At 54.5% G+C, this 15,289-nt stretch overlaps 2 protein-coding genes across 2 annotated transcripts; one reads left to right on the top strand and one right to left on the bottom strand.

The window, feature by feature from the left end:
• Positions 1-3,358: 3,358 nt before the first annotated feature.
• N7482_001896 (NACHT domain protein) lies at positions 3,359-9,742 on the top strand (the record flags this gene model as incomplete). Its single annotated transcript, XM_056684021.1, has 4 exons — positions 3,359-3,835; positions 3,897-4,236; positions 4,308-4,583; positions 4,650-9,742. 4 exons carry the CDS (start codon positions 3,359-3,361, stop codon positions 9,740-9,742), a joined length of 6,186 nt encoding a protein of 2,061 aa, XP_056547627.1.
• Positions 9,743-10,642: 900 nt separating this feature from the next.
• Positions 10,643-13,594, bottom strand: N7482_001895 (class I SAM-dependent methyltransferase; the record flags this gene model as incomplete). The annotated part of the gene is made up of 9 exons (XM_056684020.1): positions 10,643-10,793; positions 10,846-11,048; positions 11,103-11,241; positions 11,294-12,575; positions 12,627-12,701; positions 12,766-13,028; positions 13,090-13,106; positions 13,175-13,306; positions 13,382-13,594. The coding sequence occupies 9 exons, from the start codon at positions 13,592-13,594 to the stop codon at positions 10,643-10,645; spliced, it is 2,475 nt and encodes an 824-aa protein (XP_056547626.1).
• Positions 13,595-15,289: the final 1,695 nt, after the last annotated feature.

Below are 15,289 nucleotides of genomic sequence, written 5' to 3'. Positions count from 1 at the left end.
CAGGCAGGTTGGTGGCCACAATGGCTGAATGGGCGTTGTCATGGCTGGCGCAAGCCGCAGCTGGTCGCACATCTCATGCAGCAGAGTGCCCCGTAATTTCGGATATCCCCGTGCCGGTGACGCCCTGGAAGCTTGTTGCTACATTTTGACATCAATGCACGGCATGTGGTGATCCTTAGTGCTTTAAATCATTTAAGCTTCATCTGGGAAGCAGCACAAAGGCATATCCATAAGACCGCTAACTGAACTTGATATTAGAGACCGTGCAATCACACTTACAGTTTCTGTGACCTCTGCAGGTACCTCATCTAGCTCATCCTAGATAACACGTCTTGCTCATCCCGGGGGGTGTGACGCTGAACCACCTGTTGATGTGAAGGTGAGCAGGGGGGCTATATTCCTTTTTTGTGGTCCAGTAAATCCGGTGTAAAATTCAATTGCATCACTGAACAGACTAAACAGATACTACCCTTGTGTTGCCATGCTACCACCTACTAATTGACGTCCGGTTTTCCATCGCCTGCCAGACCGAAAGGCTGAGATCGATGACCATGTTGTCTAAGCGATCCTAGCGATCCCCAGTGATCCCACCAGCTTGGCCCGCAATCGGAGCGACAGAATAGCCGACAGGACCGTGTCATGCACCTGCCATCCTGCCGGGCTGAAGCTGGGACCCGCTGGGGTTCCACCGAGTACGGGACATGGTTGATACTCCTGCGCAGCCCCTTGGTCAACAAACGCCACCCAGCTGTCAGTTCTTCTTCAAACTCAGTTCTGGTGCGGGATTCAATGAGAACACGCTGGCTCGACGCACAGTGTATGCACGGTGTACGCACCATATTTGCGCAGCCTCGCATCCCCGCTCCTATAATGGCCGAGTCAGTTACTGTGTCCTCAGGAACATGGGTCCCCATTGGTCTTCCCCCTATACGGAATATACCTGACAGAGTCTCTCTTTTGGCCGGCCCTTGCTGACATCGCGTCCTCTTTCGTCCGCGACCCTGTCGAACGGATCATCAGGAAGGATTCACGGTCTTCAAGCAATTCGCGCAGCATGGGAAGTACTGTTTCAGTCGATCGGGGACCGATGGCCTCCTGGCAAAAGATGGGGCATATCTGCAACTATTCCAATACGGCCGCACTAACCATCGATGTATACGTCACGTCTACGCCGGACTATTCGCAGGCGCTTTCACGGTGCAAAGTGACGATTTCGAACTGGGCCAGGCCGGCAACAGGGGCCGAATTGGAACCTCTTGTCCTTCCGATTGGGAACTACCGGGAGGCTAAGTCTCCGGACCACAGGTCCAACAACCCTCCCTCTATTTTGGCGCGAGTCATACTCCGTACAGCCAGACAGATCGAGCGGCATACCAGTGTTGGGTAGCGGAACGAGATCGTGCCTCGTTCGTCGGAACCAACAAGATCAATTCATAATCGGTGTGGAAGATCAGGCATACGACTTCTCTAAGAACCCGTCATGTTCCCTCGCCATACCACTACCTGTGGAAAGGGGAAATGACACCCCTGGGCCCCAGTCGGCCCCGCCTATTTTTGCCTGCCGAAGCGAATCGTTCGTTCTTCAGCTGAAGTGGAGCCGCTAAAATGGCCGTGCCAAACCGGCTCCGAACCACCTCGCCCCACCCCAGACTCCTCCATCGGTCTAATGCACCTCCAACAAACGAGGGCAAACATGGGGCTAGAGGACCCAGGCCATTCCTTCTCGCACGGCTTTCGCCGGAAGCACAGCCGACGGGCCAACAAATGACTCGATCCCCGCCCCCTGTAAATGCGAGGCATCCTGCACACGCCTTCAATTGCACGCGCGTACGAGTGGTAGCTGCAGGCTGTCTTCAAACCTTGACAAAGGTGGCGAGGCGGGAACCAGTCATGTCAAACAGACAGCCCAGTGCCCGGGAGATTATCTCGGGAGCAACGGGAACACCGCCGATCTCGAGGGTTCAGACCTCAGTGGACCTCGTTGCATCAGTCTTGCCGCATGGTTCGCGACGGCTCATCCATCCGCACCGGTTGGCAGGCCCAGGCACTCGAGTCTCCGCATCCACGGTGGCATGGATAATACAAGCTATGGCGGGCGGGTGTCCCGTGCCAATCGATCAACAGTTCGTTCCGAGAAGAGACATCCTCCACTCTTCCTGCGGGGCACTGGCATCCATTGGCTACCGAGAGCAAGGCCCAGAGCTCCATACTCCCTGTCGGGCCCCCGCATCAAGGCGCCACGGCAGGAAATTAGCAAAGTCTTCCAGCCAGCCATCTCCGGCTGCATAGAGCGGATCTGATACCGACGGCTGTCAACAGAGTAAGACATTGAAACATTGATTGAAGCCACTAGAAGCCCCTTGTGCACTCTAGCGGGCACTCCGAAAATCTGGGCTTCGAGCTATTCGGAACTATTCATGCCAACGGCGATGGCTCTCAGCTGGAGTGGACTTGAAAGGGGCCCCTGTCTTGTCGCTGGTACCGAATTAGATGGACAACGATAGTCCAGGTGGAGACGGAAATGTCATTATCATCGCCATGCAGGCTGTCCTACAGAGGTCCACGTCCGATGCTCCACGTTCTTGACCACTAAGCTGGAGTACGGGATGATTGGTTCCTCTTCGAGGCGATACGCCTTGCCGGTCCGATGCATACCCCTACCCTTGGTCTTTCTATGCCACGGAGCCACCGACGCCCAAGGGCAACCAATGCAAGTCCAACTTTTGGAATGCCGTCGTAGAGTGGTGAGCATGGCCACTCGTAATGCTCTTGGGAGGGTCCATTGACTTTTCACGCCACCCTGGACAGACTAGGAGAGGCCGAAGATTCGAAAGTTGCAGCTGATCGACGATTGTGCAAGGTGGAGAGTGGAAGAAGTAAGCCGAGCCCGCAGAAGCTAAAGCTCATACCCACCGTTTCATACCGAAAGGCGTGTTCATGATGCGAAGCTCCATTGCCACTCCTTGTGCGCAGCCTCCGCACAGAAGGGATAGAGGAGGGGGGGGAAAGGAGGATCTGAGATGGTGCCCACCTGGACAGCTCGCTACAAATGCTCCGTTGCACCCCGAGCTGCAGCTACTTTCTTTCCCTCTCTCTCTTTTCAGTGTTTGGAATGTTTTCTTTACTTTTCTAGAGCCTTGCAATTAACCTCGTCGCGGGTTTGAGTTGCCTACTGTGTTGCTTTAAGAGCTGTTGCTCCAAAGAAACTATTTCTGATCCCAGTCCTCCTCCACACGAAGCTACTATTGTCCCCCCGACTCCCATCCAACCTCCCAGGAGAGCATCTATCCATTCAGCCCCGACGACCATTACGACCAATTCCTCTCCCAAGACTACTATTGTACTTCCTACGTCCAAAATGGCCCCCGGTATTACCTCTCCCACCCCGGGTAACCTCTCCTCCTCCTTCTACTCGAGCAGGCCCGGTAATTCCCGGCAAGTATCTGCCCTGTCCGCTGTTTTCGACAACGACAGCATCTCACAGAATGGCCGCACCTCGCACCGGGACTCTGGCTTCGTTCGCAAGCTCCATGGTGCTGGCAGCTCCAACATCACCAGCGTGGTGCAGACTCTGCACCGTCGCAGCGGTGATGAGCTTGGCAATGGTGCCTCTTCTCAGCTCCTGAACACTTCTTATCACTCCATTATTGAGTGGATTCGTTCCGAGCGTATGAGCCACCTACCCCCTGAGGGAAGCAGCTATGACAAGGTGCTTGCCTGGGCCCAGCTCTTTGTGGACAGACTCCACTCTTTTGACTCTAATATTCAAGAGTTCGCCGGCGATAGCTATCTTGCTGCTCAGTTGTCGTATGGCTACTGCGCCATGCTCCTCGAGGTATGTTCAATTATATGCTCATTTATCTGATGGTTCAGGCTAATCGGCCTTCTTGCAATAGCTTGGCAAGGAAAATGCACCGGCTCTGATGGTCTCCTTCGGCTTCTTCTACAGCACCTCCTCCGCTCTCGTGAACCTCCTGGAGCGGACCGAGCTGTTCTCGGTCTCCCAGGAGATCAAGGAGCAGCTGATTCTGGCCCTGGCGGACCTGGTCACTCTGGTCGCCAGTGTGTCCACGCACTTTCACAAGGCTATTCGTGGACTGACCACCGCCTCGGTGTCTGTCAACATCTACGACACCTTCCCTGGCCAGATCCAATCCTTCCGTGAGCGCTGCGGGAAGATTTCGGATGCCATGTGGCGGCACCAGCTTGCCAAGGAGAACATTGACACCGAGAGAGGTATAAATCGTCCTCAGGTCCTTACCAACCCCCAGATATGTCAGTTACTAATCATTCTGAGCCCTTCATAGTTGCCGTGGTTAAGTCCGTCCGATCCTGGCTCGCCCCCGAAGACCGCGTTCTCAGCCACCTAGCCGAGAACACCTCCCATCTAGCCCACGAGCGGGAGGAGATGACCTGCCTTTGGATGGGCCCGTACTTGACTCGCTTCCTGAAGAGCCAGAACCACACCCTGTCCTTCTATGGCAAGCCTGGATCCGGCAAGACTGTGCTAGCTTCGGTCATCGTTGACCGTCTGCAGGAGCAGATCGGTGGAGTCTCCTACAAGACCCTGTTTGTTCCGATCAGTAAGTGATACGCCCACATTGATACCCAAGTCTATTTGAGTCCCTATCTGACCAAGTGTCTCATAGACGCCCGTATCCCCGCTGAGACTACCCCTGTTGCCATCGCAAAGACCATTCTCTTCCAGCTGTTCGAGAAGCGCATTGGCAATATCCAGCTCCTGCACATTCTGGGCGATGCCTACGAGCGTAGCCGTAAGACCACCAGCCCCGCTGACTATGAGAATATTCTCTGGATTGCGCTGGAGCGTGCTCTGGCTGCCGCCCTTCGCGGCGCCAAGGAGCTTGTCATTGTTGTTGACGGCCTCGATGAGGCGACTGGCGGCGAGACTGCGCTGCTCCAGAGACTGACTCTTGCTACTTCAAACGCGGTCAACGTCAAACTCATTACTCTCGGTTCAGAGAAGCCCACCACTAAGGAGAAGGTCATGCCGGTTCCCATCACCGAGGACCGCATTACTGATGATGTCTCTGCTGTTGTGCGCAGCATCTTCGAGTACAGCCGGATTTTCCAGGGAATGTCCGAGCTGGAGCAGGAGACTGCCGTCGACAAAGTCACCGAGGCTTCTCAAGGGTCCTTCCTCTGGGCTAAGCTCGCTGCCAAGCGTGTTCGCCACGAGCAAACCTCCGATGCCTTCCGCAAGACCATCGAGACTGTTTTCAGCAGTAAATGGACCGTTACAGACTTTGTTATCCATTCCCTCTCCTCTCCTGAGCTCAGCGAGGATGCCAAGTTCATGCTCCTCTGGCTCTCTACTGCTGAGCGTCCTCTGTTGCTGAAAGAGCTGGCTACCCTGGCCGCGGTTCAAGTGGACAAGCAGACTGTCTCTGATCGCAAGATTGACACATTGGCTATCCTGAAGCCCCTGACGGCCCTCGTATACCTCCAGGATGGCCAAGTCTATCTCCGCCACGGCCTTATCCGCACCGCGGTTCTCGATGTGTACGGCAAGGGCAAGCTCATTCCAACTGTCAAGGACCGCCACGCCGATCTCGTTACCCGGCTGTTGATCTATATCAAGATCACTGTGGCTGAGCAGCATGAGCCTTCGCTGACCCCTCTGGATCGTCATGACACTACCATTCTCACCCAGAAGCACCCTCTTCTGGACTTCTCCGTCCGCTACTGGCCTCAGCACCTGAAGCAGACCACGGTTTACGTCACTGGCGGGGATGCTGCCATTGCCAAGGAGTTTGGCAAGCTGTTCCCTGCCACGGTTACTCTGCTGCTTCTGCAGAACACGCTCTGGCAGAACATCTCCACCCCGACGCTCCTGACCTACCTGACCATTGTCAGCAACCTGAGCCGCCAGATCCTGACGCCTAACAACGTGGTCACTCTTCAGGCCATCATCTCTCTGGCCCTTTTCCATCGCGATGTCAGCCACGTTCCGGAGGCCATTCCTCTCTTCTATGAGATCACTACCATCAGCCGTACTCTGCTCACCACCAAGCACATTGTGACGATGCAGATGGCTAGCCTCTTCCTGGAGCTCACCGTGGAGCATGTTACCACCAGCAAGACTGACATCATGGTCAAGCGCGAGGAGACGCTTCTGCTCGTTATTGAGTGCTACAAGATTCACTATGGTAACAAGTCTGAGAAGGTTGTTGCTACTCTGAAGACCCTAGTTGAGCACTACCGCTTGACCAAGGAGGAGAAGAAGATCAAGGAGATTGAGGTGATCATCCAGACTATCACTGGTGTTCGCTACAACGGAGATGAGAGTGAGACTCGTGGTGACCTCCACGTCCACCTGAAGGGTCACAAGCAGAGCGGCGAGACTGGCATTCGCTTCGTCCTGGATGAGGAGGTGGATGAGTATCAATCCGTGACCTTTGACTTCGAGGCCCTCCTCAAGCAGGCCGAGAAATACGTCGCCGAGGGTCGCGTTGCCGAGGCCGAGCGTATCTACGTTGAGATTTGGCATCGGGCCAGCAAAGAGTGCCGCTCTCAGTATTCTGAGCACTGGGAGCAGGTGAAGCTGAAGACTGTCACTGTCTATTCGAAATTCCTTCAGTCCCAGAAGCGGGAGTACGAGGCCTCTTCCATTCTGTCCAGCGTTTGGGAGGAGTACCGTCACACTAGCCTGTCCATGTCGGAGTCCACTTCTTCTCACTTCCATGCGATCGCCACGGTCATGACCGCCGTGGGTCTGTCTGCTGCGGCTCTGAGCATCTTCAAGCACTGCGCGCATTACTACAAGAGCACCAACCGCACTCAGTCATCTCACTACTTGGAGGTTCAGAAGAGCATTGAGCAAACCTCTCAGCAGGTGATGCACCAGGCTAGCTCGTCTTCCTCGGTCGTCTCTGAGTCCACTCTGGAGGAGATGGTCTTCGAAGCTTCTAGCTCAATCACCAAGATTGACCAGAGCTCCTTCACTGCTACGCACACTCTGGTTGAGTTGTATGTTTCCCAGCACCGTTGGAAGGATGCTACCCGGGTTGTCAAGAAGGTTCTCCACGGCCTGTGGCCCTCCCTGTTTGCCCCGTCGATTCAGGATGTAGTCCTCCCCAGCCAGCACGTTGAGAAGTGCGTGGACCTTGCCGAGCGCCTTAGCCAGTGCTACCACTACCGTCGTCGCTTCCCTCGTGAGGAGAGCATCCGCGTCCGCGTTTATTGTGCTATCCGGGGTGCTAGGCCCGTGGATGACAAGCTGCGTGAGCGTGTCACCACTGAGTTGGTCCGTTTCTATGAGCGCTCCTCTCAACCAGACCGGGTCATCAGCACCCGCCAGGAGATCTTAGATGACTACATCACCCACTACGGTCCCGAGCACCCCATTGTGATCAAGACTCTCTGGACTCTGGCCGAGCTTACTCGTCCTCGCCCCGTCTTCGTGGAGTACTACCAGCGTATCATCCGGGCCCTGAACAAGAATGCTCCTCACTGCCATCCCGATGCCATTGAGCCCTTGATCATTGTTGTCACTGAGCTCTGGAACCAGAGCCGTTACTCTGATGCCGTGCCTTACTACTCGCTGCTCTTCACCACTTTCCTGAATGACCACAAGAAGTGTCCCAAGTTCCACGCGCCTGATTTTGTGCAAGAGTTCTTCACTCGCTACACCCACTGCCTCCGCAGTGTGCGAACTGAGTACACCAAGATTCACAAAATCACTGCCGACTACCACAGCAAGGTCAAGGGCGTGTTCGGTGCCACTGCGACCATCACCATCAAGGCCACTGTGACTCTCGCCAAGGTGTGCCAGGAGTCCAAGCGCTTCGAGAACGATGCCATCGCTCTCTACGAGGAGCTGCTCATCATCAAGTCTACCGAAATCGACCGCGATGAGATCACTGCTATCCTGGACGGCATCTACGAGGAGCAGACCGCCATTGCTTTTTCCAAGTCCGAGTCGGTCTCTTCCACCCAGATCGAGCGTGTGTCCAAGGTTCTGCGCAAGCGCATCACCTCTGTACGCGAGACTCACGGCTGGGCCCACGAGGAGTCACTGACCAAGCTGAAGGAGATGGTCTCCTTCCACTCCAAGCACAGCGAGTCCTCTGAGACCGTGATCTCTGAGCTCAAGGAGTCGACGGTGCAGATTTTGCAATCGGAGTCTTCTTCCACTCGCCTGGTTGCGGCTGCAGCCACCATTGCCAGCAGCTACATCGCTACCAATCAAGTCTCTAAGGCCACTGAGCTGTCTCAGGAGCTGTACCGCCAGGTCATTATGAAGGACACCACCAACGTGAAGTCCTCCAAATTTGACCTCACCTCCAAGGGTCGTCAGAGCCTGATCTTCCTGGCCCAGATGGAGCATAGCCTTCGCCAGCATAGTTTGACCATTACCGAAATCCTGGCCTCGCTGACCACCGAGTACGTGTACTTCGAGGAGTTCCGCAGCCACATCTCCAAGAGTAGCTCCTTCCAGACCGTCTCGATTTCTGCGTCGCGCCTCTACCACTTCCTGCTCGCCAGCAACCGCCAAACTGCGGCGAGTCGTGTCTTCGATGACTACGTTGCCTACTTCCTGGCCACTGAGGGTAAGCGCACCAAGTTGACCGAGACCAAACAGGTGAAGATCTTCCTATCGACTGTCCTGGAGCACTTCAGCACCCACCAGTCCACCGACTTCATCCGCTCGGTCGGTATTGCCAGCAACTCCCGCGTCCTGGATCTCCTTCAGAAGAAGAACTACGACGGTGCCTGTGACCTTGCCATCGCTTCCTTCCGGTATATTTCTGCTCACGACGTCTACCGCTCCCCCGCCATCGTCAAGTTTGTCTTTACTCTGGGTGTGGTCATCACTGGCCGGACCATCGTTCCCCAGCCTGACCAAGCCACCCAAAAGAAACTGATTGGCGTCTCTTCTGTCATCATCCAGGAGGTCCTCCGCGTCATCAGCGACCTGAAGATCAGTCTGTCCCAGATCAGCTTGGACTACCTGAACATTCTCATCGGTGTGCTGGGCGAGCAGAAGGATTACAAGAACCTCGTCTGGGTCCTGTCCGGCCTCTGGAACAGCCGCGATCAGCAGATCAATTGGTCGCCTACGATTACCCTCCAGCTGGCCCGTCGCTACATTCTGGCCCGCTACCTGGTCGGCGACGCCCTCAAGGCATCGCGTCTAGCTGAGGACATCGTGTACAACTGCCGCCGTGTCAACGGCGCCCGCCACCAGAGCACCCTGGAGATGTCCACTCTACTCTCGCAGCTGTACACCGGCATCGCGCAGCGCTACCAGGCCGAGAAAGGCGGCCAGCACATTGCGAACAAGTACTACAAGAAGATCGCCAGCGTGCATGAGAACCTGCTCCGCATCATCGTCGATCCGTCACTCAACGAGTTCGAGGGCGGCCTCGACAGCAGCCTGAGCATGGACGGCTCCGCCTACGATTTCGACCTGGGCGACAGCACCACCATCGCCACTGTCTCCGATGCCGAGCAGGTGCGCCAGCACCTGAAGCTGCTCAAGCTTGCTGTACAGCGCCTAGGTGACTGGCCCAAGGACTACAGCGAGTACGAGCGCCTGAACGCCGATCTGTTCCTCGAGTTCGGCGAGGACCTCAAGGGCGTTGACGGTGTTGAGAAATGGGATCTTAAGAAGTTTGGCTCCGGCAAAGCTTCGGGTAATGAGGACCAGCTGAACTTGGACGTCAAGTCCTGGGAGCTGGAGCTTGTGCAGGCTGAGGAGGTTGAGGAGGAGCTGTGAAAGGTTGCTCTTGAAGTTGTGTTGTTTTGTTCTGATGAAATTGTCTCGCGTTTTGCGTCTGATTTTTCTGTATATCCGCTTTGTATAATTTGTTGTTTATATCGAGGCACAATTGCATTGGCTCTATTTCATATAATGCTGCTGTCGTGTAGCCATGGTACTCCCTAGACTCCTATGCCTGTAAAGTATCCAAGTATCCAATGAGCCTGTAAAACGCGATGATTTCTCTATGAAAAAAGTGCTGATGCCTTCCCTTCCGGGATGTTTCCAGGTTTCGTGCCTGTGGTGCGTTTGACGATACGATTCTTTCTTCCGTTCCGCGGTCGAGATTTTTAGCCAGCTCAATCTGCAATATTCCTCTCGCTTGACTTCCCTTGTTTTCGCTGTATTAGCAGTGAGCGTGCTGCTGTCACTAGGTATGTATAATTAATACTCTAGGCTGATATTTCCTCAAGAAGGGGGTCCAGTAATTTTTAGAAAGGGTAGGCTATTATTTCGTCGAAATGGAATATGTTGCAGAAGACAGTATCAGAGAATGACAACCATATTTTTACAGAGGTATCTTGCTGCCGCTTATTTGTTCACGCGTGAAGAGGTCATCGGCTGCTGAAGGGCAACTTCACCAAAATAATCTATCTCAGCGCTCAGCCCAAGTGAGAAAAACATGCGCCTTGGATACAGACAAACAGAAAGCCACAATCATTAAAGAAATGAATTTTGAACTCAATTTTTCGTATCATCCCCGCTGGCATCCAGAAGTTATACTCCGTACACTCCGAAAAAAAAATGTGCCATAAGAATAGAAGGGAAAGCCAGCAGAACTCAGGGGAAATCATTTAGGGCAGAAGAAAGTTTAGAAGGCAGGGCACACGCTGTGAGAAAGGAAAGGTATCATCTAGCTCAAATTTTCAAATTCTCCACGCTGTTCGACCGCGTCGCCGATCCAACGGCACTGTCACCGAGGGACAAGACGGAGATGCTGCGCCCGTTCTTGGGGCGATCAATGTCCTTAGTCTTGGTGCAGATCCAGGTTGATGCGTACATGTTGACACTGACTGGGATTAGATGGGCTCAATCACATTGGTTTCAAGAACAGGACTTACCGATCAATGCATGTTCCGGGGAAGCGGGCTCCGACGCGGCGTGCTGTGAACCCGTTCTCTTCGAAGTGCTTGATGTACCAGGGGTCGATGCTGGCGGAGCGGAGTAGGATACGGCCACCCTTCTTCAGGGCGGTATTGAACCGGCGGGCTTGGGCGGGTGCGGCATCTTCGGTAGGGTCGAACCAGTCCATAGAGTCCATAACCTAGGGAAACGATGAGTACAGTGTGAAGGGTTGTATCTGGCTGGGAGTACATACCACGGCGATAGTCAATGTACCGGGAGTAATGCGGTTAATCACCTCGTTGATCTCATCGGTGTGAATGCGTAGGCCATCGAAAGCACCGGGGGTAGATAGCTTGACGTGTGCCTGGGGCGACAGATAGGTGGGGTGGCAACTACCAGTGAGTTAGCGGTGTTATCCTGTACCTAGAGGAGGGGTAAACGAACCGGCGCGAGAACTGGCCCTGCATGCACAGGAAGTAGAAGTAGTTGTCGTTACTGATCAGAGTATCATTGACCACCGGATCCAGGGTGTTCACAACATATTCCCAGATAGACTGGCCACTGATGTCCTTGCTCTGCTTCATACCGGTCGTCAAGCCGTTGCGACGGAAGTAGTCGTCAACGATCATGTTGCGCTGATTGCGAGGCACACCAGCCGCCTTCCAGGCGAACCACTCAGTACTCACAATAGCCCAGTTCAGAGGCTTGCTCATGAGAACACGGCGGATACGCGGCCAGATGGCCCGCTGTTCTTCCAGAGTCTGCGCCTCACACATCTTCTGTACCTCTCCCTGCAGTCCAAAGATGTTGAACAGGTAGCGCACCATGCGGATTGCGTGGCGCGAGCCACCTGTCTCATAAAGGCCATGGCCAGATTTAGAGGTGAAGATGTGAGAGTGCTGAACCCAGTACTGGAAGGCCTGACTGGATAGATGGGGGCTGAGCTTAGAAATGAGAAGCTCGCGGAATTGCGCATGTTTCCCTTCACCGAAGATCTTCCACATATCACGGTGGCCAAGGGCGATGTAGCTAGCCACCTTCAGCTCCAGAAGATGGTTCTGGTTAGGGTTCAGATCCACGGCGTGAACACGGCGAGGGCCCTTCTGAAGGTAGTCCAGAATATTGTCGCCAGCGCTGGTGATGGCGAGAATCACATCATCAGGGCCGATGTTCAGAAGGCGGTGGTCCACACGGGGGTCTTCCCAGGTGAAGGCATAGATGTATTCGTTCTGGAACTGAGTGTGTTTGGGAAGCATGTCGTTGTAGTGGATCCGGTAGTGATGGTTCTGGTAAAAGGAAGACGGCAGGGGCAAGTTGGCGCTCAAGTTGATCACAGCCGACTCATATGCCTTGGAACGGATTTCCGTCGTGCTTTTCTCCACAGCTTTGTCCATCTCCTTCTGGTGGTTTGCAGGAAGCAGATAAGGAGACTCGGTAAATGAGGCATCCAGCTTCTCAATGGTGGTTTGGTTGGATGGGGTGGAGGCGAACTCCTTGGGGCAACCGACAAAAATGTAGTAGGGGATGCCGCCGAGAAGGTAGTTGCGATCACTAGCCGAGATCACGCTTCCGAACTTATATTCCAGATAATCACGACGGGCGGCCTCAAGGCTAACCCGGTCAAAGTCGAACCACGCGCGCCAGAAGATACGGCCGAGCCAGTTGACATGGCGGTTGAAGGCACCGCCGGTGTAGTTGCGGCATGAAACATCGACGATGCTCTGGACTGTACCATCTATTAGATTGCTTCCTTGCACAGCAGCTGTGGATGACTTACCGTAGAAATCGCAAACACCCACCAGCCCGGTGGGCTTCACGCGGGTTGTCAGCGAGTCGACGACACTGTAGTAATCTAGGCCAATCAACATTAGGGTGGCTTTTCCTCGCATGTATGTTTCCGCGCCTTTGTAACTTACCAGGAATCATAGAGAGGCTATAGCTCATGGTAACCAGGTCCACGCGGTCGGTTGTGGCGCCATCGGCCGACTTTGGGTCCACCTGCCTCTCAGGGAGGACGAAAGAGCGGGCATCCTGGCACAGAACGGTGACATTCTTCCAGCCAAGACGCTCGAAGCGCTGTCGGGCAACATCGCAGAGGGAGGGCGAGAGGTCGACGAGGTAGACGTGGTCGAAGAACTTGTCCACAGGAATGAAGGCGGACATGGCTTCAATGTTGTATCTGTCGTCGAGTCAGTTGTCTGGTTTCATAGCAACACGATGGCCACTCCAGCTGCGCCTACCCGGTACCACCACCAACCTGCGAGATGACTGTCAGTTTTCAATTCCTGTAGTTTGGAAGGTGTCGAGGAATTCGGTCCCACATACATCCACCCAGACTGCCTTGCCAGCCTTGATTTCCTTGTTCTCCACCTTGTACTTCAGCTGGGCCGCCACAAGTCCGAGCATGTCCTCACGGCCATGAAGCAGACGACGGCGGGTCGCATCGTAAACAGCCGCCTAGTCACCATCGTGTCAGCCACTCTGCGAGTATGATCTGTCTCGTCAATCTGCGCGATGGCCTATCCCGCTCACCTGGGTCTTGTAGAAGCTCTCCAGCGCCCCCTGTTGGCCCTCGGCATGCTTATCATGAGGCTTGAGGAAATTGGCCCAAATAAACTTCAGATAGGTCAACGGGCCATGATCAAGGTCAATCTTGACTTGCTGGGAGGAAACGAGGAGAACAACAGCCACCAGGGCAAAGACTAGAGACGCCGCACCGGCGATGTAGATGTGCAACCAATCCATGACGAGCTCGGCGAAAGAGACGGAGAGGGATAGGAAGCACAGCGGGGAGCAGCACGAGGAGAGCAATTCATATACGTGCGCATGGAAAGGTCTATGGCACGCGCCCCATCGCGAGGGGCAGGGCGCATCGCCGACATCCTATCACCGCGACACATGGGTGGGGAGACGATAAGCCCGGAATCGGAAGGGTAGGCTGGGGGGAAGGAAGGTACCGGCAACCTTTGTTGGGGGGCAGAGTACGGGGGCGTGCCTGCAATGACGGCCAGCGCCGGGAAGTAGAGGGTACACGGGCAGCGACGATGGTTCAGGCGATAAATCGCCTGCCCCGTGATCGACAGCGTCCCGGATTCACCCCCCTCCACCCTAAGCAGTGTGTATCGCAAGCATTATCGTTCCGCAGTACTTCACATGTGGTACTGCGTAGTTAATCCGGACAACTTTAAGGGCAATTAGCTTCGACCTGCGCTAGTCCCGATTGCCCGTGCCACTCACAGCTCGGCCCGGCCGCACATGCTGGCCTGGTCGAGCTCCACTCGGGCGCTCGTGGCCGTTCGTGGCCGCCCGTGGGAGCCGTCGCCCACGAGGATTGGCTCGTGCGCCCAGGGAGCTTCGGGGCCCGACGAGTGCCAATCAGCTGGCCGATTCCCGGCACATTCCCCCTTCCCCGGACTTGATGGGACCCCCGAGTACACAGTCCGCTATAGTACATCGAAGTCAGTCGCTGGCGGACTATTCAACTGGACGGTTTGACCTACAGTAGTTAGGCTTCTTTCAATACTAATGATATTCACGATCCTGTATTAACGATTATAATGATTATAGGAATCTGCACGACCACTGGCGTATGACCGATATCGCTCTGCTGATATGGCTGATCAATATGCCTTGCCCATATGTGGTCCTAATGTGCGTGGCATTTGCGAAGATCACTTCCACTGAGTTCAGACGTTTTCCAAGCAACTCGACCCTAAAATTGACCCTAGCCGGGAGACCAGGTTCGAGCAATTACCAACTCCGCCTATTGTGCAATTTAAGTGTCTCGTCTCCAATTTTGGGTCGGCTTGCTCGGCTCTAGGAAACTACGGTGTACTCATTATCGCCCGCTTCCTATGGAGTGGATCAACCCTAGTCGGAAGCTAGTTCGTTATGGAGTCCCATTGCAGCTAACCGACGATAACACCGTGTTTAGTAGTAGCAGTGCGGTCTAGCTCCGGAAGATGCGTCGACCAACGCTATCCTTGCATGAAAGCCCGCGCTGGCACCAGATCCACATCATGACTGAACGTCCGCAGATTACCCCAGAAGAAATAGCAGAAGTGAAAAAGAAATTGCGTGGAGTTGCCAGAATAGCAGCCCTCATCGTCTGGTGGATTGCAATACATTCACATACTCCCTACCCTTACTAACACGCGTTCACATCAAGGGCACACTCAAGCGGGGTCACATTGCGAGCACCCTAGCCAACAGGAAAGCTAGACCTCAACTAGTTGCTAATTAAATCGGCTCAACAAAATAGCTCACTGACCGCTCCCTCCTTATCAGGCGAAATGTATAACATTGTAACAAGCTCCATTTTCTCTGCTATCTTCTGGCAAAAGATTCCTTGATGACATACTTCATCGAGACTTCCGGTATTTAGGCCTGCAATATGCGCAGAAGTCAAGCTATGAAGATCCGCAAGCACTGGCTCTTGCC

Source organism: Penicillium canariense, assembly GCF_028826845.1.
Source record: "Penicillium canariense strain IBT 26290 chromosome Unknown utg000001l_segment0_segment0, whole genome shotgun sequence".
In the NCBI taxonomy this organism is placed as follows: domain Eukaryota; kingdom Fungi; phylum Ascomycota; class Eurotiomycetes; order Eurotiales; family Aspergillaceae; genus Penicillium; species Penicillium canariense.
The sequence above is the reverse complement of the archived record's forward strand: the minus strand, read 5'-3'. Positions and strand labels throughout refer to the sequence as shown.